At 43.8% G+C, this 25,845-nt stretch overlaps 1 protein-coding gene and 1 long non-coding RNA gene across 3 annotated transcripts in view; one reads left to right on the plus strand and one right to left on the minus strand.

Moving 5' to 3' along the window:
* The window catches only part of chrna11 (cholinergic receptor, nicotinic, alpha 11), a 114,765-nt gene extending 90,652 nt beyond the window's left edge, over positions 1–24,113 (plus strand). For both annotated transcript variants that reach the window (XM_077008133.1, XM_077008135.1), the window contains 2 exons: positions 734–843; positions 20,964–24,113. In XM_077008133.1, coding sequence (XP_076864248.1) covers positions 734–843; positions 20,964–21,806 — 953 coding nt within the window. In that variant the 3' untranslated portion in view covers positions 21,807–24,113. The remainder of the gene's footprint in view (positions 1–733; positions 844–20,963) is intronic.
* Positions 2,971–13,432, minus strand: LOC143516493 (uncharacterized). Its single transcript, XR_013131705.1, has 2 exons — positions 6,098–13,432; positions 2,971–5,084 (listed from the first exon to the last, which is right to left on the minus strand). It is a non-coding gene; the product is annotated as an uncharacterized LOC143516493 (long non-coding RNA).
* Positions 24,114–25,845: the final 1,732 nt, after the last annotated feature.

Consider the following 25,845-nt stretch of genomic DNA (forward strand, 5'->3'; position numbering starts at 1 on the left):
GGAATTGATCGAGAGAGATGGCTGCTGATCAATGAATTTAAACACCTGAAGTTTGCGTACTTTTGACACACCCTTTCTTCCATCAAAGCAAGTTTGTTCGATGTATTGCCAGCGGTACTGCCACCTTCTGGTTTGGCATGGTACCTACAGTGGATTCCCAAATCCATGTGTGAAAATCTTTTTGCATCATTCCCAAGAAGTTCTAGCTCAAAGGGGTGCTTCTGCTCAATATTGAGCAAAGGGTCTGAATACTTATGGACATGTGATATTTTCTGTCAAGATGGGGTGCTGAATGTAAATTAACAGGAAATAAAAATTACTTTTTTGATTTTAGCAAATGGCTGTAATGAAACAAAGAGTAAAAAATTTTAGGGGGTCTGAATGCTTTCCGTATCCACTGTATTATTTCTCTCTCTCTCTCTCTCTCTCTCTCTCTCTCTCTCTCTCACTCACTTTCTCTCCCTCATCTTCACCCTTACTCTCCTCACTGTGTGTTTCTCCTCCTCACTTTTCTAATTTTTAGCATATACCAATTTTTATTATTTTTACTAGATGGTAAAACAGTAATTCACTGAAAAAATTAAAAGCTAAAGCATAATGCATTCTCTCTCTCTCTCTCTCTCTCTTACACACACACACACGCACGCACGCACACGCACGCACACACACACACACACACACACACACACACACACACACACACACACACACACACACACTGTCTCTCTCTCAGGGCAGTATTTTGCTAGCATAATGATCATCGTTGGAATGTCAGTAATAGCAACAGTGGTTGTGTTACAATATCATCACCATGACCCAAATGGAGGAAACATGCCCAAATGGGTAAGTCTCTCTCTCTCTTTCTCTCTCTCTCTCTCTCTCTCTCTCTCTCTCTCTCTCTCTCCATTTTCATTTCAGTAAGCTTTATTGCCATGGCCATATTTAATTACAGTATTGTCAGAGCAGTATTACAGTACACCTTGAATGAACCATTGCAATTAAAGAAATTAAGAATTTTGTTATAATCTTTAAACTGAAAAGAACTGTAATTAGTATGAAATAATACTTGAAATAAGTCAAGATGAGAAAGGTATAGAAGTGAAATGAAAGGAGAATAAATAATGAAATGGGAAGATGACGAAATAACAATTAGGCCTACCTGTAGGCCTAGATAAATACCTAAAGGTGTTACCAAACATGGCAATAGAGTCTGTGTGTCCCCTTTGAGTGTAATACTCACTGACCCTCATGTTGTGGCATGTTTAGTCTTGGTCCTCCCAAGGTTTCTTCCTATTCCCCACCATCATAGGGAGTTTTTCCTTGCCACTGTCGCCTCTGGCTTGTTCATCTGGATCCATACAATTGTAAAGCTGCTTTGTGACAACGTGTTGTAAAAAGCGCTATATAAATAAATTTGACTTTGACTTTGATTTGACTTTGTCGCAGACAGGTTGCCTAGCTGACAGGCAGACAGGTTGCCCATACACACATAAAGTTGGTGGTGAATCATCTTTAATTTTGTGAAAGTGAAACATTTGACCAAGTACGTCCAGTGAGAAAGCACAGTGAGTGGAGTGAGTGGAGTTTCCATGTTCTCCCCGTGTCTGCGTGGGTTTGCTCCGGGGTCTCCGGTTTCCTCCCATGGTCCAAAAACATGGAGGTTAGGTAAATTGGCATTCCCTGATTCCCTGACAAAATTCTCCCTGAGTGTATGTCTATGTCTCCTCATGTCCATTCAAAAGCAGTTGTCTGAGTGTGTATGCTTGTATGCCCAGTGGTGGATGGTGCTCTGTCACTAGGGTCTGTCCTCTCTCTCCCCTTCCTGCACCCCATTCAGTCCCCCAGGGGGCTGTGGATCCTGGTAAAGAGTACGCTGTGCGCAAATGGCTGCCACTTCTCGCCGGTGTGTGATTGGTTGTGTAAGAGTTGTATTAAAATTGTAAAGCGACCTTGGGTTCTAGAAAGGCGCTATACAAGTTGAAAGATTCATGCTTTAATTCATTCATTCTGTTGGTGTTAATGAATCCAGCATCAGGACCAGCTGTGTGAGGGGACTCTTTTCTTTGCTTAGCTCTTTGCATCGCAGGGATTTGTAGTGGGATTTACCTAGAATTTTTTATAGATTTAGCTAGAATTTTATAATCCTTTTTTGAATTATGAGTAATAGTGGCCCTAGTTCAGCTTTACTAGCATTATGTGTGGCTTCCTGTGGACTTACAACCTTACAGCAGAATCAGTTCTGGAATATGAATATTTTGAGCCAAATCGTAATTGGTTTTTGAATGTGAATTTGGCGTTTGATTGCATAGAATTCCCTGCATGCTTTCTCTCTCAGGTCATTGACTGCTGGATTGATGTTTCAGTCCTACGTAATTAAAATCTGCACAGGTGTCTAATGCTTGTGTGAAGTGTGATGTGTTTCCCTGAGATCTGTTACATGTAATTGGAAAATTATGGTTTTGCTCCTCTCTGTCTTTCTCTCTCTCGTCTCACACATTCACATGTAGGCTCCTTAGTTCCTCGTTTGTTGTTTTTCTTTTCCAATCGCATAGATAAGCATCAGCAGCGTATGTGCTATAGACAACCTTTGCCAAGAGACAATGGAGTACATGTGGATATGGATACACAATCTATCAGTTCTGACTAATGGCCCCATTTTGACATTCTGTGGACCAATTAACAACTCACCGGATGTTTTAAACTAACCCTGCCTGCTTATAATGTCAGCCTTGCCAACAGTCAACCAATAACAAGCATGCTCATTCAGTCTGGAGGAACTAATATCAAACAGACTGCCACTGCAGATGCATTGTGACCTTACATTACAATAGGGAAAATGGCAGTGATTATTCTCAGCAATTGGCTTGTCTCAATACCAATTGGTTCATCAGTAGCAGAACTGGCTAATGATAGCACATAAGGACACACTCAGCTGTGTGATTGTGAGGGAGGCAGGCACAACGAGGCAAGTATGGGTGAAATACACACACATTTAATCAACACACGGTAAAGTCCAGCACAGATAGCGCACAGCACTCTGACAACACAAAAACGTACACAGGCTTCTGACAAAGACGAGCACGGGACATTGCGAGATTGCACATTGAATAGATGAACTACACAATCCCCAGTGATCACGAGATGAGCCACAGGTGAGACCAATGAACATCAAATCAAATCAAATATATTTATATATCGCTTTTTACAACAGTTGTTGTCACAAAGCAGCTTTACAAGTGTCCGAGTCCAAGCCCCCAGTGAGCAAGCCAAGGGTGACAGTGGCAAGGAAAAACTCCCTAAGGGCATGAGGAAGAAACCTTGAGACGAACCAAGACTCGAGGGGGGAACCCATCCTCCTCTGGCCGACGCCGGTCACCATGACAACAATTTAAAGAGAGAGAGAAAAAAGGAAAGGATGTGAAGTATAAATAAAGTCCATCTTGGTGTGAATTTATAAACATGAGTTCTTTATGTAATTCCTGTTCAGTCCCAAATGTCTTGATGGTTGGTAATGTTATACAGGAGTCCTTTATGTAATTCCTGTTTAGTCCTAAACATCTTGATGGTTGGTATGAGAATTCAGGGCAGTGAGAGGGCCCAGGGTAGTGGGTTTATCCTTCATCCACACTGGGATAACCCAGGGCAGTGGGTTGATCCTCCATCATATCTGGTTAGGCAGGAGGTGGCCGGCCCAGGATGGATCTCTGGAAAGGCTTGTCTCTCCTCATCTCAGTGTTCCTCGAGTAGGCGGGCAGCCATGTGGAGAAGATAAAACAGGGAAAATTAGCTCTGTATGAGGACATATACAGGACAGATGAGATTATAAACATTTCTGGAGTGTGGCAGTAACTCCGGCTTTAAATTAAATTACAGCCTAGCTGAAAAAGGCAGAAACAGAAGGTAACATAGACTTGGGAGCATTCTGAGACATTGGCATCCATCCACTGCACTGTCAACAAACTTTGTCAGACTGTGTCAGATTCCCAGACGCATTCTGGAAGGTTATTCCAAAGCTGGGGGGCCTTACAAGAAAAGGCTCTTCCCCCTGCTGTTACCTTATTAATTGTTGGAACTAATAAAAAGCCAGCACCTTGTGATCTTAGTGGACGTAGGGGCTCATCATATGAAATAAGTTCCTGGAGCAAACCCGTCCAGTGCTTTATAAGTCAATAAAATAATTTTAAAATCAATATGGAATTTAGCTGGGAGCCAATGCAGGGCTGATAGGACTGGACTGATATGATCAAATATTCTAGTTCTAGTCAGAACACTTGTTGCAGCATTTTGAACATTTTTCTGTCGTGTCAGAAATGGGATATGGAGTGGCAGAGATAATAACGATATGAAGTGGCAGAGATAATGATGATCTGGAGTGGCAGAGATAATGATGATCTGGAGTGGCAGAGATAATGATGATATGGAGTGGCAGAGATAATGATGATCTGGAGTGGCAGAGATAATGATGATATGGAGTGGCAGAGATAATGATGATCTGAAGTGGCAGAGATAATGATGATATGGAGTGGCAGATATAATGATGATATGGAGTGGCAGAGATAATGATGATATGGAGTGGCAGAGATAATGATGATATGGAGTGGCAGAGATAATGATGATCTGGAGTGGCAGAGATAATGATGATCTGGAGTGGCAGAGATAATGATGATATGGAGTGGCAGAGATAATGATGATATGGAGTGGCAGATATAATGATGATATGGAGTGGCAGAGATAATGATGATCTGGAGTGGCAGAGATAATGATGATCTGGAGTGGCAGACGGCAGTGGAGTGGACAGAGAGATGCAATGGAGCTTACTTCCCCAAAATAATGCGCATTTTATTTTATTTTTTCCTTTTTGACCACTTTTCTTCAAACAGTGCAAGTATAGCCCAAAATAAAGTTGAAAAAACAAAATAAAGTTGCAGAACAAACTAAGCAAACAAAATATCTAAATCCAAAAATAAACAGGCTTCAAGTTTGCCAGGCTACATCAAAATGAATGATCCTGAACATCACTTCTACACAGCCAAGTCACAGTACCATATACCATACCATCTACACCTCAACTCCTGCTCTGGAGCCTCTCCTAGTGATGGGACATCTGAAGCTAGGCTTCGAAGCGTGTACCGAGTAAAAAGGGGCGTGTCCGATGAAGCCCCGCTTCGGAGCTTGTGTCATATTGAGCAAAATCACGTGATCAGCAACAAACGAGGCCTCGCATTACATCGGCCACGTCATTGCTTCATTTTGCGTATCGTTTTTCAAAATAAAAGCGCTATGAACCCTGTTGCTTCGTGGGTTGTAGTAGGTGGTTAAATTTAAAATCTGGAACGTTCTAAATTCTTTTTTTGTTTGATCAGGATGTATATCAGATTCACACATCAAAAACAGACTAAAAACCATTGGAAGAGGCAAACCTTATTTGTAATGTTAAAAACATTTTACGTTTGGCAGACGCCCTTATCCAGAGCGACTTACATTTTATCTCATTTTTATATAAGTGAGCAATTGGGGGTTAAGGGGCACCTCAGTCATGGCCTCAGGTCTGGGGATCGAACCCACGACCCTCCGGTTACAAGACCAATTCCCTAACCACTTCCCCTTCCCTAACCACCAGGCCATGACTGCCAAACCAGATCTAGAACCCCCAAGAAGCAATTATTTTAAACACATTCTGTTTTTTTTTTTTATCATTTTCTAACTCAAAATATTCAGTCTGCCTCAACAATCACTCAATTCCCAATATAGTAAAGTACAACATATCTTCATTGTCAAATAAGTCCATGTGACATACAAGAAAACCCAACACAACCACTAATGGTCAAGGATTAGATTGGCTACAAATCATTTTAATAATTAAAACATGATTTAATTGATTCTCCTGTTACTAAACATGAGTTTGATTGAAACTTTGTGACAATATTGCATTTACAATTATTTGAAAGTATGATCCAACTGAATGACGAAGCTGTTAGTTTCACCAGCAGATGTCACTAGTGAGTGATGAATGAAGCCTCGAGTAATGAACCTTTTTGCAAAGCAAAGGGTTGGAAAGCTTCATTGCTTCAAGAGGCTTCATTTGCCCATCACTAGCCTCTCCTGGGCTTCTATACCCATAGCCCCTCCCTACAGATGGGCCCATTGGACAAGTAAATCAATCAATTAAATAACCACATTTTAAATGAAAAATGACAAATGAAAAGAATAAACACAAAATACATAAACACCCAAAATAATTTTCACTAATGAAAAACCCCCACTACACTTTATAAAATACATTTTCCCCAAACTCATTAAAACACCCCTGCTAAAATAGTCCGCGCCACCCAGAGCGCACTGACCCCCCCCCTAATAATTAAAGAGTGGACCAGTCCCTCGGTTTCGTCCGAAAAGAAAGTGTTTGGCGTGCTGGTGAGTCTATAGAACCTGTGGTGTTTGTAAAGATTGCTAAAACCATTAAACTTCCAAAAACGGACCTGTGTGTAAGTGTGTTTATTACTGTTACAGATACTAAGTTTTAAACAGATGAATGAATGTTTAGGACTATGAAGCGTATTGAAAACGTGAGTGGTGAAGTAGAAACAAACAAATGGTACAAAATGGCGGTAGGCCTCCCTGCACACTGTAACAAATGCAAATTAAGTGCTATGGCAAATGGTGAGATGTGGAATGCTTAAACGGGAGTGTAAATGCTGTGCAACTCATGCAGTAGGTCAACTTAAGTTTTTAAAATGCCGGCAGATAGCTGCCTCTGCGCCGGTGTGCTTGCGTGAATGGCTGGGTGTTGTGCGCTGGCGTAAGCGTCACGGCTCCTCTGTGACAATGACGACAAAGATGGCGACCAGGAAGGCAAATAGCAAAACAAATGTGGAGGCATCAGTAGCAGCAGAGCCAGCAGCAGTCGGGGGTGATGCAGAGGCGACAGCAGCAGCAAGAGCCACGGCCAATGCAGAGATGAGGGATGAGTCTTCCCTGGACCGGCTGGCAAGAATGTTTGAGTCCTTCATGATGGTGCAGCGAGCCAGAGACGAGAAACTGGAGAAAGAGGCTGCACGGCAAGCCCAGCGGTATTGTGTCCTTACCCACCAGGTAACCCAGCTCCAGCTGGATGTGGAGAACGTGAGAGAGAGGGTGAACACTCCTGCTCCTTCATGCAGTGCAACACCAGAACCAGCTGCAGACACCACCAGAGGAGGTAGGACGCCGTATAAGCTGAGGATGCCAAAGCTGGAAGAGGCCGACAACATCGACCATTATCTAATGACATTCGAGAAGCTGTAAGTGGCCAAAGGAGGACTGGGCAATCCACTTGATATCACTTTTAACAAGCAAAGCCAGGAGTGCCTTTATTGCGATGGACCCTGAACATGGATTTTGGAAAAATATGAAATAAACGTAGACACACACAGTTCAGAGCAGAGGTGGGACCAAGTCAGTGTTTTGCAAGTCTCAAGTAAGTCCAAGTCTTTATGCTCAAGTCTCGAGTCAAGTCTCGAGTCAAGACAGGCAACCGTCAAGTCAAGTCCCAAGTCTGAAACTTAGAATTTCAAGTCCTTTCGAGTCTTTTTTTTTTACAGGCACCAACGCTTTACGAATGCTACGCTGATGCGTTTCTTTACTCGTTTTGTTAGTGTCCGCCAGCCAAAAGATGACAGATCATTTACATTTTATCTTCTCTTAATTACATAAATGTACTTAAACAATGTTTCGTTTTCATTTTACAAGAAAATAGCAAGCTTCATCGTAAGCAAGATGCTGTCATTACGAATGGTTATTCTAAACATTTGGATAAAATGTTTAAATATAGACTAATAAAAGGTTAGGGTTATTTTTTCATTGTTTTCTGTTATTGTGGGGTCACGGTGTAGGCTACTATTGTTACCTGGAGATTCAGTGGGGTCACATATTCTGATGGCTTCTGTCAGAATTGGTGACCCTAGTTAAAAAGGCTCACCTGTACATCCCATTCATGATTTCTTTGTTGGCTGCAATGGTGAGGGGATGGTAAATCTTGTTTAAGTACATTTATGTAATTAAGAGACGATAAATGTAAATATAAACATCTGTCATATTTTGGCTCGTGGATACTAACAAAACGAGTAAAGAAAGTGCATCAGCGTAGTTTACGTAGCATTCGTAAAGCGTTTGTGCCTCTGAACAGAAACTGTGAAATAGCGCCCCCTGTGGTCACAAAACTCGACGGTCACAGAATCTGGTGTAACGCCAGTCTGCGTCAGAAGGACGGAAATGAAATTAATGGGGCGCACTTTATAAATATTAATATGCGTTTTAAAATTTAGATTTGGGGTAAAAAAAATCAAGTCTTTGCAAGTAAACAGGTTCAAGTCCAATTCAAGTTCCAAGTTATTGGTGTAAAAGTCCAAGTCAAGTCTAAGTCTCTGAATATTTTTTCAAGTCAAGTCAAAAGTCTTAATATTAATGACTCGAGTCTGACTCGAGTCCAAGTCATGTGACTCGAGTCCCCACCTCTGGTTCAGAGTAATTGCCACCAGCCCAGACCAAATGCCACAAGAACTGTACATTTGCCTGAAAGATATTTTGTAAATGGGTGAAGTACGACACCAGCAGCAAAGAGGCCCTCGTGGAGACCATGTTGCTGGAACAATATCTGCGCGTTCTCAATCCAGAGGTGAGGACCTGGGTCAAGGAACGCAATTCGACGACAACAGCAGAGGCTGCCACCCTGGCAGAGAACTTTGTCACTGCACACAAAGGCTCCAAGAGGTTCCACTACGCCGGAGTGCTGGACTGTCAACCCTGGGGCTGATGGTGTTGGTAGTGGAGGTGGTTCTGGTTCTGGTGATACAAGTGAGCATAGTACAGCAGAGGTGTATGTCAGAATAGATGGTCAGACGTATTTGCTCAAGGTGGGGCTGGTCCCCAAACTGCCATACCCAGTGCTGTTAGGTCAAGACCTCCCTGTATTGTTAGACCTGGTAGGGAAAACTGCTTTAAACTGTGTGGTAACGAGAGCTATGGCTAAGGCTAAACCCATTGACATGGCTAATTTTCCTTTTTATGGTGAGGATGTCCTAGTTGAGACAGCATGCACCCATGAGCAGAGATGTGCTAAGCGTAGGACGCTGCTAGACCTTGTAGACCAGTCAAGCCTACAGAACGAGCCTGATGTTGGTCCCCCTAGCCTGTCTGAGGCTGATGTGCATGTTTCTGGTGATGTTGCTGTATTGCAGCGGGCGGACCCAACACTAGCCAGACTGTTTATAAAGGCAGAGGAGGGTTCTTGTTTTGTCCCAACCCTTGGTAATGAAGTTTTTACCCTGCAAAATAACATCTTGTACTGTACAACTGGTATTACCTCTTTTAATAATTTTGAGGGAACCGAATCTAGTGTGCAAGTAGTAGGCCTACAATTTAATGATGAAATAATTTTCTCTAATTCTGATTGTGGGAGTGAATGAAAAGCATTAAGCGTTTCTCCTAATGTAAAATAATTTAAATCAATATCGACCAAACCAGATGACATACCAGTTGGACTGCTAATTAAAGGTTTTATATTTTGTCTAATATTATTTTTTTTATTATCAACGAAATCAATAAATAGTGAGGTTTACAGGAATCTGAGGTTCTGCGCCTTATTATTTGTTTTAAGTTTCTAGTTTGGTCAGTGTACCACAGGGCGAGCTTTTTAGATCTAGCTATTTTATATTTGAATGGAGCTACTCTATCTAGAGCTGATCTGCAGGTATTTTCTAATCAGTCGGTTAGACTATCCAACTCCTCTGGATCCGATGGCGAGTGGGCTAAAGCAGTTAAATCAGGGAGGTTTTCAATAAGTTGCTGTTGATGAATTTATCAAGCGCTTTATACACTGCCGAGGAGACGAGTGAGTATTTAGGTTAAGATGAAGCTCAAATTGGACTAGATAGTGGTCGGAGATTGCTGCGGTTTGCGGGAGTATATTTATACAGTATTATCTACGTCGATATCCAGCATTAAAATAAAATCTTGGGTATGATTTCGATAATGTGTAGGTCCTACTACATTTTGTATAATGGCGACAGAATTCAATATTGAAGTAAAAGCCCTTGTCAGTGGATCCTCCGCATTATCAAAATGTATGTTAAAGTCTCCTACTATTATTATTTTGTGACTGCATACCAATAAATTCGCTGCAAAATCGGTGAAATGGTTTAGAAACTCTGAGTAAGGCCCTGGCAGTCTGTATACATTTGTTAATAGACAGCATCTCAAATGAATTAGAGGTATCCAAATATTTCTGATGAAATTCTAAACAATTTCGATAGATTATACATTGAACATGTTCACTTACAATCCACATCCATGGAAATACATATACGGGCGTAATCAAACTCAAATGACATGAACACATGACCAAAAGTAGGGGTCCGGAGCGGCTCCGTGACAAGCTGGCCACGGTGCTGTGGTTATGGGTTATGGTTATGTGATTAAGGACTGTTCATGTTAACATATGGTTATTAAAAATAATGGATATTTGGATAAAAATAATGGATTACAAATATTTATTGTAAATTGTGAATGCAGTAGCCTACATGGTTACATCGTGTCTGTTCGATTTATGTTGAATGAAGTAAGATACAGAGTGCAATGCTGAGATACAATCCCTGGAAATCCAAGGCCTGTTGTTCTGTCGAATTTTCCTACCTTATCGATATTTCCAACCGTGTCCGAGAGCAACGCGTATTTGTAGAAGTATGTCTGTAGAGTTTGTTTACCTTATGGAAATGTAACCTGTTGTGTCCTGCGCTTGACCACCGTGCACTCAGTCCGCCTTGAGTTTCCCGCTGGCTCTGCGTTGTGTATTTTTTTTGGTTGTCGTAGGGGAAAAGGAGGGAGACTGGACACCAGAAGTAGGGGAGACCGGGTATGGTTGTAACTCTTTTTGCTTCAGCACCTGTAACTCACTGAATTTTTGAGCTAGACTTCTCAAACTTTTATACAAAGTACACCCATTTGTTTACTACAAATGGCACCAATTCAAACTTCAATTGAAATATCACAGCTGTTGTGTGTTGATGTCAAATACAAACTAACAAAATATCCTGTCTTAATGATTATAGACCTATCGCTCTTACATCTGTTGCTATGAAATCATTTGAACGAATCATACTCTCACACTTGAAAGACCTTACTTCTCACCTAATGGATAGTTACCAGTTTGCTTACCGGTCTAATAGATCCGTGGAGGATACAGTTAACCTGGCTCTCTACAGGATTATGCAACACCTAGAATCCCCAAACACCTATGCCCGGATATTGTTTGTGGATTTCAGCTCCGCTTTCAATACTATCAACCCAGTCATCCTCTTCAATAAACTTATGGACATGGACATTGATATTAATCAATCAATTAATATTAATGTTATTGGATTCACAGTTTCCTGTCACAAAGAACACAGAGAGTCAGGATGGGTAGCCTCTCATCCCAATCTCACCCTAAGTACAGGTGCCCCCCAGGGTTGTGTTCTTTCACCATGGCTCTTTTCACTCTACACAAACACTCTCACATCCACTCACAGTTCAGTCTCTATTCTTAAATATGCGGACGATACAACAATAATTGGACTCATCAGTAACAATAATGAATATCATTATCGTGAACAGGTCAACCAAGCAGTCACTTGGTGCCAAAACAATAACCTACAGCTTAATACATCAAAAACACAGGAACTAAACTAATTTTTCACGCTCACCTACTTACAAAACATCCATCCTCATCTCTACTCAGCCTATCACAGACTCATTCAAATTCCTTGGTACATACTTGTCACGTAGGGCTACGCCCCCTCTCCTAGCTGTCACTCTGGGTTCCCTCGTGTCTGTGTTCCTTGCCCGTTTGTCCCGCCCTGCTCGTTTGTTTTGATAATTCCCTATTGTCTACCACGCCCCTGTCATCATTGTTCTCACCTGTTCCCAGTTAGTTCTGTGTATATTAGTCCCTGTGTCTCCCAGATCTAGTTATCGGTTGTTTTGTTCAGTGTCCATGGTCCGTAAGTTTACTGCTCTGTCTTTCGTGTGCTCTGTACCTGGTTGCTCTAGTTTGTATGCGTTTTCCCCGTGTTTTGTTTTGAGTATTCGTTCATTGTCTTAGTGCCGTTTATTTCCTTGCGTTGTTATGCCTGTCTACATTTCTTGTTCTGATTGCCCACCCGTTATGACCCCTGCCTGCCACTATGACTCCGCCTTTGGAATTTCCTTGATTAAATCTCGCTCTCCTCAGCGTTTGTGTCCGCCTCCCTGTTCTGCGCTACGCAGATCGTTACAATACATCAGTAGTTCACTCAAATGGAGACAGCATTCAAACCAAATATACAAAAAAGCCAATAAAAGACTATTTTTCCTCAGGCAACTGAAAAAATTTAGAATCAAGCCGAACATCCTCCTTCAGTTTTACACAGGAATCATTCAAAGCATACTTACCTCATCCATAATAGTATGGTACGGAAATCTGGATAACCATTCACGGAAAAAACTACAATGTATAATAGATAAATCATCCAAAATCACAGGCCACACCCTCCCATCCATAGACACACTGTATCAAAAACGCATCATACAACGAGCCAAAAAGATCACTCTAGACCCCTCTCACCCTGCATATCACTTGTTTACACGCATGCCTTCTGGAAGACGCTACAGGTCCAGTCAGGCTACAGTCAGACTCAAAAACAGTTTCTTTCCAACTGCTGTACGGTCACTAAATCCATGTACGACCTGAAAGAATTGTCTGTCTATGTCTGTGTATTGTATTTGTATTTATGCATTTTTAATTTTTTTTTGGACACAGAGATGTGAGTATGTTATGCTGTACCGGAAGCAAATTCCACCAACTTGTTGTGTGGTCATTAATAATGAATGAATGAATGAATGAATGAGGTGTTCCCTTGTTACAACCTACCCCACTAGTGGGGTAGATTGTAACACATGCTGGGGTAAGTTGTAACAATTAGACAAAAGAAGCAAAAACAGAGGCCACACCATGCAAAATGCTTCAAAAATATTTTTTTAAATAAAATAACAATCCAGAACAAGGTATCTCTCTCTGTGACTGACCATAACTCATATTCACTTTCTGTTTTACTCAGAAGTGTGTGTGTGTGTGGGTGTGTAAATTAGTGTACTAGAACAAACTTATTTAACAATATATATGCTTAATGAACACTAATGCAATGTACCTGTGTAAAGAACATGTAGGTAAAATAATAACCAACGTCAATGTGTGTATGTGTGTGTGTGAGTGTGTGTGTTACATGGCAGATACCATGTGACTTTGCAACTGATCTGACTGACTTGCCCTTATTTGTGGCCTCATCAGATGCTTCTTTTAAAAACATTTGCAGGCACACCTCTGTCAGTCTTTCTTTAAAATTATAAAAAAATGAATAAAGTTTTCTTAGTTGTATGTAAGGTGATGGCTGTAACACGTTTTAAAGCTGTGTTACAACCATCCCCACCCCTGTCAGCCAGTGTTTAACTAGCTGTATTAGCAAGGTGATTTGAAATTAACAGGAGAACAATGCATCACAATTTACCTGAGAAACTACAGTTTAATGTAATATAATTCATATGGTTTTATCTGCAATTGTGTAAGTACTAAACAAAATATAGTCTTGATTCAGAAATTTACTTTCTCATCTCAAAATCAAATTTTTTCGAGATGGAATCTGCATGTGCCTGTTTACAGCCTTGACATTCACCATGTGGGATCAGGGAGGAACTGGGTAAATACTGAAATGATCATATGACTCCTAACTTATCCGTGATCGGTGGAACTGATGGTGTTACAACTCTCCCCATCTTACAACCATACCCGGTCTCCCCTATTCTTTTCAATCGCCGTGCAGTCACAGCGGTTTTATTACCTGACCATCTCTCTCTTCACACAGCAATAACACAGCATCACTTCTCTCGGGCACCTTCACACAGTACAACACAAGACTGCTTTTACTACAGAATTCTCACTAGATGCACATCATCACCGACTGCTCGCTAACCACAAGAATACTGCACAGAACTACAAGTTTTCAATATAGAATAATACAGCAATGTTTTAACCTTGGAACATGAATAACGAACATTAGCGTATTAGCACCGTGGCTGTACGTGACGACTCTTGGTGCTACACTTTCAATGTAATTCACTAAGCATACCATACAAAACATCTCCAAATCAACAATATATTTTATATTGAACCAAAACAGCTTTAGAAAGTAATAATAAAGATGTCTGAAGACGGATGGTTTACTCTATTACATTTAGTTGGATGTTTCTCTTCACATCTTATCTTCACACAGCACAACACAAGATTGAGCCTTTACTTTCCGGTTAGCCATTTATTACTGGCTGGGCAAAGTGCAACCTAGCGGCCAGGAGGGGGACTGCCGGCTACACCCACCCCTCCGTTGGGTGATGGCGTCCCCGCCATCTAAGTAGCAGACCTTCCAGTAGGTAGAACATAACCTGGGTCCCCGAGTTACTTAAATCAGTTACTTAAAGTGTGTGTGTGTGGGTGGGTGTGTGTGTGTGTGTGTGTGTGTGTGTGGTGTATTCAATGTAGTGCTGCTGCCATTCCCCATTCTTGCTAGCGGCCAAATTTTCCGTCCTCTCTCTATCTCGTCCTCCAATGTCTCTACCCCAGGGACATGCAGCTGATACGACAGTCTATTGGGGCTCGCCTGCTTGTGGGATTGCGGCGAGGAACATCTCCACTGTCAGTACACTCGTTAGTTTCTTGTGAGGTCCGGACCTCTTGGGTCATAGTCTCCTCTGGCTCTCTCGTAGTGAGGGTATCATTCTGACTTCTGCCAGAACAATCCTGAGATTCTGATGAACCACTCGCTCTACAGAGCCTTCTTCTGACCGAACAACATACATGGGTATTCCAGACTGTTTCTTTATGACCAAGTAGGGCTTCGGCTCCCATCGATCAGCCAGCTTCTGTCTGCTCACAAGCATATTTGAGGCTGTCATGAAGCGTCTTGGCATACTCTGAGTGTTCACAGTAGTCAGTAGCTGAGGCCAATCCAAACACAAGGTCAATAGGCAGCCGTGGGTGTCAGCCAAACATCAGATAGTAAGGTGTGTAGCCTGTGGAGTCATGACATATACAATTATAAGCATAGGTCAGGGCATCAATGTATTCATGCCACTGCCCCTTGGACTGGGGAGGAAGTGTGCCCAACAGGTCCATCAGGGTACGGTTGAACCTCTCTGTCATCCCATTGCCCTGTGGGTGGTAGAGGGAGGTGGGTGTCTTTTGGGTACCTGTCAGCCTGCACATCTCTTTGACCACTGCACTCTCAAAATTTCACCCCTGATCTACGTGAAGCTTGGCTGGGAACCCAAACTTGCAGAAGAAGTTCCTCCACAACACCTTCGCTACAGTTACTGCCCTTTGGTCTTTGGTAGGATAGGACTGCGCCCAGCGAGAGAAGTGGTCTGTTACCACCAGGATGTTCTCAAATGCCCCTTTGGATTTCTCTTAGACAGCATCTTTCGCATTGTTCACACCATGTCTTGACATCATTGAACATCTGTTGCCAGTAAAATCGTTCTCTGTCCAGAGCCAATGTGCGTTCCACACCAAAATGCCCTGAGTCATCATGAAGTGATGACTTAATGTAGCCATGGAACTTCTCTGGCAGCACTAACTGGCAGAAGGATCCTCTCTGCCTGTCCCCCACCTGCCGATACAGGATGCCTTCCTTCACCACGAGTCTCTTCCACTCCTTCCTAATAAGCCTCTCATGCTCAATGCTCTGGCTTCTTGACAAACGTTTCTGCTTGGTGTACTGTGATTTGTAGTACAAGATGGGTCCAATCCAGGATCAGTTCTATGAGCCACCCTCATCTCGTTTCGTCATGCTTGGCAGGACGTCACTACCTACACTGCAAAACTGGCTTGCAGTGCTCATTGCCTCATTTGGACTACAGTCTCTTTGCGTGGCATCAGCGGCTACTTCAGCATTCTCCTGCCCTTGTGCCCACCTCTGGGGTGATGTGTCCACTCTTTGCGTGCATGTGTGCAGAGCCTCAGCTACTTCACTCTCTGGTATTCGTGATAAGCCGTCTGCATTGGCATTACACCCTCTCTGTCTATACTGAATGTCAAAGTCAAACATTGACAGTTGTGCCACTCAGTGCTGGCCTGGTGCATCGAGACCCACACCACATGGCCTAAGTAGTGCACTTCTCTTAGCAGGTGGCACTTTTGAGGCTTCAACTTTAGGTCATACTCCCTCATTCTGTTAAAGACCATCCGCAGCCTCTCCAGGTGCTCCTCAAAGGTTCTCGAGAAAACAACAATGTCATCCAGATAGATGAGCAAGTTTTCAAAGTTGAGGTCACCAAAGCAGCAGGTCATTAATCTTTGGAACGTCGATGGCGCATTGTGTAACCCGAACGGCATCCGATTTGCCTCGAAAAGACCCATCGGTGTGCTGAATGCTGTCTTGTGCCTGTCTGCCTCTGCCACCTCTACCTGCCAGTAACCAGAGGTTAAATCTAATGTGGAGAAATATCTAGCTTGCCCCAAGGCCTCCAGGGCCTCCTCAACTCTAGGAAGAGGGAAAGCATCGCGGGCGCTGCAGGAGTTCAGTTTTCTGTAGTCCATGCATATTCTCAGGGAGCCATCTTTTTTTGTGACAACCACAATAGGAGATGCGTACGGGCTCTTACTTATTTCTGTGATGGCCTTCCTCACTGCCTGGTTCTGGGATGGAGGTATTTTCCTGTAGGGTAGCCGGAAAGGCTTGGGGTCCACCAGGGGGATCTCATGCTTAACGACCGACGTGTGCCCATAGTCCAAATGATGTTTGGAAAACACATCACTATTCTGCTTTACTACCTCTATCATCTGCAGGTCTTGATTATCTGTCTCGAAGCAGGCATTGCTGAGGTCTAATAAGGACACAATATCCTGCTCAGGCTCATTTTGGGACTGGTCTTGGGCCAGACATGTTTGGAGAGTGTGGGCCTGAGAGCTGATTCTCTCCGTGCTCACCTCTTCCCCCATCTCATACACTTGTGTTATGAGGGAGACTTCAGCTATGGAGGTGTGCGGATTTATTCTCATAGGTTGCCCAGACAGATTCATTATATGAACAGGAATGCAGCCTTTTTTTTACATTTGCCAGGACCCAAGCGACAACTAGGCCATCAGGGAGCCTTAGGGGAGATAACCCCTCAACAAGAGCAGTGTATTCCTGTCTTTTAGGGCCCCCAAAGACTCTACCGATCACATTAACTTCTTTCCCCACAGGAATGACCTTTGCCCTCTGTCCAATATACCTCACCGACCCCACCTTAACAGTCCCTTCCTCTGATTCCACTCCCTCCATCTTCATAAGGGCGGAGTACCACTCAGGATGAGACTGCTGTACAACTGACAGGTATTGCCTACCAAATTCAGATTTCAGGTGTTCTTGTGAAGCCCGTATTATATTTGTGCCTATCAGCAGCGGGACTGAGGCTCTATAGCTGCAGACTGGGACAACAAAGGCCGGTACTCCCTTGTATGACCTCTCCAGGAATGAGAGGTTGATATGCAAGATGCCCAAGTGAGGCACCCGTTGGCCCCCAGCACCCTCTATGGGAATGTCCGTATGGGAAAGTATATAATTGGGCATTATATCTTCATTAGTGGAGTAGCATGAGAATGTTCCTTGTCTTTGGGGGACTCATGAACCATGCCCGCAGTCTCCCCTACAACCACGGGCTCTAGGCGTTTAACTGTTGGCTAGCTTGTCTTCCTCCCTGAGGCTGGTCATCACTGGTCAGCACTGCTCTACACACTCTAGCCACATGCCCTGCTTCGCCACAGCAGAAGCACACTAAGGCTGCCTTGTCACCAGTCTTCGGTGCCACTGCACTGGATGGATGGGGAGCGGCAGCAATTTTTGACTCCAATGCTGCCATTCTGGTAATATGCTCCTCCTGTGTCAGGGCCAGTTTTTTTACCAAAACCGCCAACTCCGCTAGATCAGCGTCCCGCTTTTTCACATACTCTGGTTTATGATTTTGCTCACTTACTGCGTTTGCTACATGGACTTGGAGTTCCCGAAAACTCATGAGTCTGGGTTTCATTGGGGCAATACGCATATACACTTCATACACCTCATCATGTAATCCTCTCAGGAATTGATGAGTTAACTTTCCGTCTCTGTCAGCAAAGGGATAACCACCATTTTTGGCGACGAAAATGACATAATCGCACTGGCTCCGCCCGTGCGCGAGGGTGTCGCACGCTGTCGATTCGCAAGGTCGTGCACCTGCGCGCACCAGTTAAACTTAATTAAGTTAAATATTTATACATATAGTCGAAATGATTCGAAATAATTCGCTTTTTTATTCACATTATTTAATGGTTGTTTATTTTCAAAACGCCCAATCTTAACGTCTTCACGTTCTCTCATGTTTCGTCCTGGAATTACAAGAGGCTCGTATTTGTTAATGTAATACAAGAGAACTGTTCAGTCAGACAGATATTTGTTGTGAAACAAAGTAGTTACAATTTCAAGCATGTTCAAGTACTTTAGCTTACATTCGATAAGCAGATCAACTCAGTGGTTAGTGCCAGTTTTTATCAGCTAAGGAAAATTTCTAAGCTTAAATCTATTTTAACTTTTAAAGATATGGAAACAGTTGTTCATGCTTTTATTACATCACGGCTTGACTACTGTAACTCTCTTTATTTTGGTATTAACCAATCAGCTCTGTCACGTCTTCAGCTTGTCCAAAACGCAGCAGCTAGGCTCCTGACAGGAACTAAGAAAAGGGAGCACATTTCTCCAGTGTTGGCCTCCTTACATTGGCTCCCTGTTAAGTTCAGGATTGAATTTAAGGTTCTTCTGGTTGTTTTTAAAGCCCTAAATGGAATCTCTCCCACTTACATTTCTGACCTGCTCTGCCCGTACTCACCACAGAGAACTCTACGATCAGTTAATCAACTACACTTGGTCGTACCATATTCCAGACTCAAGACGAAAGGTGACAGATCCTTCTCTGTTGCGGCACCCAAACTGTGGAATAATTTGCCTGTCTCTATCAGGACGTCATCCTCAGTAGATGTTTTTAAGTCTAAGTTAAAAACATTTATGTATTCTCAAGCGTTCCAGTGCTCATAAGGTAAACCAACAGAAATGAAATGCTCAGGTTAATTTTATATAATCTTAATTTTTATTTTTTTTTTGATATAATTATTTAAGACTTAGAAAATTGTGTGTTTTTGTATTTGTATTTTTGATATTCTTATCTTAATTCTTATTCATATGTATGAGTGCATTCTATTTTTAATATTCTTATTTTAATTCTTATTCATATATGTATGAGTGCATTGTACAGCACTTTGGCTGGCCCTTGTGGCTTTTAAATGTGCTTTATAAATAAAAGTTGACTTGACTTGACTTAGCCTAAATTCCAGCACTTTTCAAACCTTTATTACTTTACTCATTTAATGTACAGGACATGTTTTCTTTGAAGGATGTTTGTTTTTATCTGTTTGCTTGTTGAAAAATGTTTTCACTTGAAATTACTGACAGATCCATAAGAAAATATTGCTTTATTAAGTTAAGCATTAAATAATATACACTGTGTTAGGTCTTGGTTCAATAGGCTATGTGCAATCATTTCAATATGTTTTAATAAACATTGAACCAGTCTGGCCCTCGGCTTGTAGCAAATTTGGGTTTTTGGCCCTCGGTGTATTTGACTTTGACATCCCTGGTTTACATCTTTGTATGAACATGTTTTTAGCCTGTGTGTCATTATAAACCAGCATTCATTAACACTATAGATAGGAAATTTCGATAGCCTAAATGTCATTATATAAAAGCATTAAGTTAATGGGGCAGTCATGGCCTGGTGGTAGGCCTTGTCTGGTCTTGTGACCAGAGGGTCGTGGGTTCGATTCCCAGACCTGAGGCCATGACTGAGGTGCCCTTGAGCAAGGCACCTAACCCCAACTGCTCCCCGGGCGCCGGGCTAGGGCTGCCCACCGCTCTGGGCACGTGTGATCCACAGCCCCCTAGTAATCACTAGTGTGTGTGTGTGTGTTCTAACTGCACAGATGGGTTAAAAGTGGAGGACAAATTTCGATTGCGGTGAAAAAATCACAATTGACAAAATGGCACATTAACTTTTTTTTTTTTACTTTTTTTTAATCATTACTATAGGTAGGAAATTTCGATAGCCTAAATGTCATATCATTAAGTTCATCAACACTATAGTACTGCACTGTTGAAATGCGCTAAATCTAATGTTGAAAATGAGGAGGCAGGAAAAATCGATGGGTGTAGCAGCCACAACCCACCGGTAGATCTTTCTGACTTGGTCATCTTATAAGTAGCTCGCTAGCTGAAAACTTGTGGGCACCCCTGCACTATATACACTTGAGTGTAGGTGCCTACCTGCAAGGACTGTAAAGAAACATGGGAAATAAATCAGTATACAATCATTCAGTTGCTAGCAGAAACTACCATAGACAGAGCGGATATTATATTAGCAAGAGCAAACATATCTGTGAGGACCATGCTCTCTTTTAAGTCAGTGCATTCCTTTATAACTGCAATGAGCAATATAACACTCGTTGTATTTAAACATACTATACTGCAGCTGTTCAAAACTTTTCTGTTTTACCTTCTCTGTTTTACCTTCTGAAAAGATTTTCTATTGGTTTGCCACCTCAACGCACGTAAAGGCTGCAACTGGATACAGTCATGTACAACAATTTCAGAGAAATTTATTGGCTTGTTCCTTTGCATCTACTGCGTGTAACCAATTTGGCCCAGACACCCCAGTAATGCTGAGAAATTAGATTGAATCTGTGCGGAAATTACAATGGCTCAGGCTTGTGGGGACATGACCTGTTTAATACAGCATGAACACTTGCAGGTTTCCACCACTAGAGTCTTTTTACAGTGTTTCTTTCTCCCATTGTGCAGGTGCAGTTGGTCTTGCTCCAGTGGGTGGCCTGGTTCCTGCGCATGAAGCGGCCGGGTGAGGGTGAGGTGGCTGAACGACCATGCGCCCCACACCTCCGCCGCTGCTCTTCGGGCTCGCAGAGCGGTAGCCTGCCCAACGCGGCTGGCTCCATGGACATCCACCATGCCCACCACCACCAAAACGCCGCCCACCACCCCCTCCTCCCCACCACCCTGCATCCGCTACACCCCCAGAACCTGCTGCACGCGGCGGCCGTCTCTACCGCAGCTGCTGGCAGCAGCCACCCCAATCACCTGCATTCGCAGGGCGGGGTCGCCAGCAACAACGGCAACCTGCTGTACATTGGCTTCCCCAGCCTGGACGAGGCATCACCGCCGGGCCTGCTGGGAGAGCCCTTGCCCAGGAACAGCTTGTCGGGTGGATCTCGGGCCGTACAGCTCCCCGCCTCCGTCGCTGCCTCCTCACCCCCGGCCGCTGCCTCCAGCCCACCCCCACACCTGCCCTCGCAGTTCTGCAGCCCGCCCCCGCCACCCACACCCAACCTGGAAGCCATGGGCTGCCCCAGCACAGTGTCAGGCGGCGGCGCCTGCTCATGCTCGGCGGGTAGTGGCAGCGGTGGCGACGCCCAGCTACAGGCCGTCCTGGACGAGCTGCGCTACCTGGCCGATCGCTTCCGTGCGCAGGACGAGAACGAGAGTGCGGCTGAGCAGTGGAAGTTTGCGGCCGCTGTCATCGACCGCCTATGCCTGGTGGCCTTCAGCGTCTTCAACATCATCTGTACGATCTCCATCCTCATGTCGGCACCCAATTTCGTCGAGGCTGTTTCCAAAGACTTCATCTGAAGAGCCACTGGCCAGCACAATAAGGAGATGCACAATGAGGAAACTTGGCCACACTCTAAGTGGGAAGATCTTCCACTATCTCACACTGTTACTCAGAGATCTTCCCGTCAGAAAGAGAAACAGGGGGATGTATAACGGACCGAACTCTTGGCAATGGAGCCTTCACTGGTTGCTAGCAGATTCTCAATGGTCATGGATGAAAAATCAGTAGACACAAAAGAGATGAAATGGATAGAAATTGACCTTGCAGCTTTGAAAACAGGATCCTGCAAAGCCTGTATTCCATACAGAAAGGAAGACAGTAGCTTCGGTCACATTGCTGTAACTGTGGCATTTGTCTTAAACTCTATAAACAGTGCAAGATCCCTTTTACATCCAGTTATATTTTAGGAACATGTGTATATGTGGGTGTGAAGCTTAGACTAAGATACACAGCTGGTTGGCGGGAACAACAAAAGAGAAAATGAATGAGATTCATGAGTGAAATATTCCGGTTCACTAGAAGGTGATCTTTCTAAAAAATAACTTTTTTGCTCTTCGTGGATCAACAGCAAACATAAGAAAGTGGGTGGATGGCACCTGTTCCTACTGCACCCTGAGTGAAGGACTGGTGGTGTAGAGATGGATGCTGAAAGATAGATAGTGGAGGAATTAAGATAACATGGAAGGAAGAAGGTGGAGGAGGCAAGGGAAAAGAGAAAGAAAAGGAAAGAGAGAAGAAGGAATAAGCAGATGTGGAGCATTTAGATCGCTGAATGAACAACCCTTTCCTGCTGAAGCAGGAAATGAACTTGATGGAGAGAAATAAAATAGCTCAACATCACCCAAAAACCAGCACAGAGTCATCAGTAGTGACTGAGAAAAGGAACAAAACATGCTTGTGTAGCATAGAATAGAGACGATGAGAACGAGACAGAAGAGACGAACCAGACCCATTCCCTCGAGGCACGTTTCAGCAAAAAAAAAAAACCTTGAGAATCGTACCAAATTTTCTTTCTCTCTCGTTTTTTTCACTTTTCTCTGAGAAGAATGTGACAGGAAAGAACAGCTCCAGAATAGAGCAAGAATGTCAGTGTGCCGGCACCCGGGCAGTGCGACTTCCCAGGCCTGGATCAAACGGAGCAAGCAGCATTTACATTTAGGTGACTCTGTGGTCCAAAGAAACATGTTTGGACCTGTGGCATGGGGGTGAAGTTGTTGGAGGTGACTCAGACCCATAAGACATGATCTAGGTCCTCTACCTCCACCTATACTTCCATCCATTCACCCCTTTTGATATTCCTCATTTGAGATCTTTCTGTGACCTCTGTACTGTTTCCTTAAGATCCTGCTCATGGGATTTTTACAGTAATGGTTGATATTGTTAAATTCACTACAAATGAGTGAATTTGAGTGAGTGAATGAGCCTTCAGAAATCTCTCATTTCTGAAGGCTCGGTATGGGTTCCAGTCCTACCCAGGAACAGGATCCGGGAACTCTTTAATTTTGAAGTAACATTTTATGCCACCAGTGTAACAATTTACGTTCGTCACCCCCCCCCCCCCCCCCCCCAGCTGTTTGCGTTCCGGCAATGTTTGATTTACAAATTAAGCCCTGGTCCTACCCATTTGATCAGTGTACTAAATGTGGCCTAGCTGACTTTTACAAATGAGGTGGACACACTGATCAACATATTACATGTAAACAATCATTTATTGTGAGATTTAAAATGGTTTTTTTGAGGCACCAATAACTTTTCAATCTTTCAACACTGCCTTTTTGCAGGCTGTAATCTTGTTTACATTATTTGAAGTTATCTAGTCTTGATCAGTTATCTACCCAGTAAAGAGAACTGGAATTCTACCATTTAAAGTAACAGTGATCACGTTTCCCCCCAGTATGTAATTTTTTTTTTAGCTGTGTTTGGCACTGGATGGAATGCCTCTTCATTCTAACTGAGGCAGGTAATGTGGTTAACTGAAGCTGAGGTAATGTCTGCTTGCAATTACTCTTGACAAATCATCGTAAAGAAGAGAACAGACAGGGGCCTCCCTTTGTTGTAGCTGCAAAATTCAGTTTGACAATAAGAATAACATATCATCACAGATCGTTTTGTCTCATTTCAGTAGAAACGTGGAATTTGTCGAAGGAAGGCTTCTGAAACAAAACAGGCTTTGAGCTTGTAAATGTGTAATCTGGAAGACATACCCATTGATAGGCAGATCCAGCTTCAAGATGACTGTGAGATGAGATTTGTCCCTTTATCTATCTTGTATGAGTTTGGGGGAAAAGCACACACACCCCGGACACCCACACACACACACCCACCCACCCGCCCACACACACACACACATATAAACTAATAGTACTCTTCTTCACTTCTGAATGATCAGTAATAGACTGATTTGTTATATTAATTATATCAAAATTTGGGCACTGACATCATATTTCTGATGGCAGTGCCCACAAACTCCCACTGCATGGTTGACGGTGGACTGGCCATGCTGAAAAGTTGGAAGTAGGAGGGCTGGTCGTAACTGCTACAAGTGACATGGATGAAGGGGTTGGACCTGTACCCCCCCCACACTCACATAGGCACATTTGTCAGGTGTGATTCCTTCATGTCATGCAGCATTTGTCAAATATGGTTAGAAACATCACCTTGGTGATTGGCTGAGGGTCGCTGCCTCACTCAAACCACTTACAGTACAATTTCTCCAACTCCCATCCTTACCCTTAATGACCAGCCGAGTGACAGAACGAGATATTCTCTCTCTTCCTCTCTCATGCTCTCTTCCTCTCTCTCTCTCTCTCTCTCTCTAACAACATGCCACAGATGCACACATTGTTACCTGACCCATGAATAAAGTATTCTTTTCCAATATGCTGGCCTGTTTTCATCATTTCCTGTATGTACAGTCGTGAAATGATGGAGAGCTGTGCAGAAAAACCAGGGGTGGGGGTGGGGGTGGGGATGGGGTGGAGGTGGGGGTGGGGTGGAGGTGGGGGTGGAGGTGGGGGTGGAGGTGGGGTGGATGTGGGGGTGGGGTGGAGGTGGAGGTGGAGGTGGGGGTGGGGTGGAGGTGGGGGTGGGGGTGGAGGTAGAGGTGGGGGTGGAGGTGGGGGTGGAGGTGGAGGTGGGGTGGAGGTGGGGGTGGGGGTGGGGTGGAGGTGGGGGTGGAGGTGGGGGTGGGGGTGGAGGTGGGGGTGGAGGTGGGGGTGGAGGTGGAGGTGGGGTGGAGGTGGGGGTGGAGGTGGGGGTGGAGGTGGGGGTGGAGGTGGAGGTGGGGTGGAGGTGGGGGTGGGGGTGGGGTGGAGGTGGGGGTGGAGGTGGGGGTGGAGGTGGAGGTGGGGGTGGAGGTGGGGTGGAGGTGGGGGTGGGGTGAAGGTGGGGGTGAGAGAGGGAAAGAGCTGGTCTGGGGAAATGCTGATGCTCACAGCGAGCTAGACAGGATTTTAATAGATCGCTGGGTCAGGGGGAGAGGGAGAATGTGGAGGGGGAATTCATGGAGAAGGGGAGGGAGGGGAGTTAATGGAGGAGAGAGGGGCCTCGGGCCTCGGGGTGGATTTATGGGGCAAGGAGCTGGGATGGTTTAAAGGGACCCACCCGCAATGGCTGCAGGCGTCACCAGAGGAGGAAATGCCAGTTTAGCTGCATACGCATGCAGCAGTGGGAAGCCCAATAAACAACTGCTGTACAATTATCATACGCATCATAAAACTTTGGCAGTATAACAAGTGTGTGTGTCTTTAAATATCTGTTCATTTTAGCCTGCTTTGTGAGTCATTCTGGCATGTGTACATATGCATGTGTGTGTGGGGTGGTAGGTGGTCAAGACGTTACCATATTCAGAGTGTGTCAGTGATTGTATTAGTGGTTTGTGTGTGTTTTTGTGCCAGTCTCTCATAGTGATTCTGTCTCTCTCTTTCTGTAAATGTGCAGTGCTGGCACATTCTCTCATTCATGTCCACAAGAGTTTTCACAATGGTAAAAAACAGCAGGTCTAGGTATGTTGGGCCCTGATAATGCATGTTTAAGCATGTTGAAAGACTCTAGGTG

The sequence above is a fragment of the Brachyhypopomus gauderio genome, chromosome 6 (assembly GCF_052324685.1).
Source record: "Brachyhypopomus gauderio isolate BG-103 chromosome 6, BGAUD_0.2, whole genome shotgun sequence".
Taxonomy (NCBI): Eukaryota; Metazoa; Chordata; class Actinopteri; order Gymnotiformes; family Hypopomidae; genus Brachyhypopomus; species Brachyhypopomus gauderio.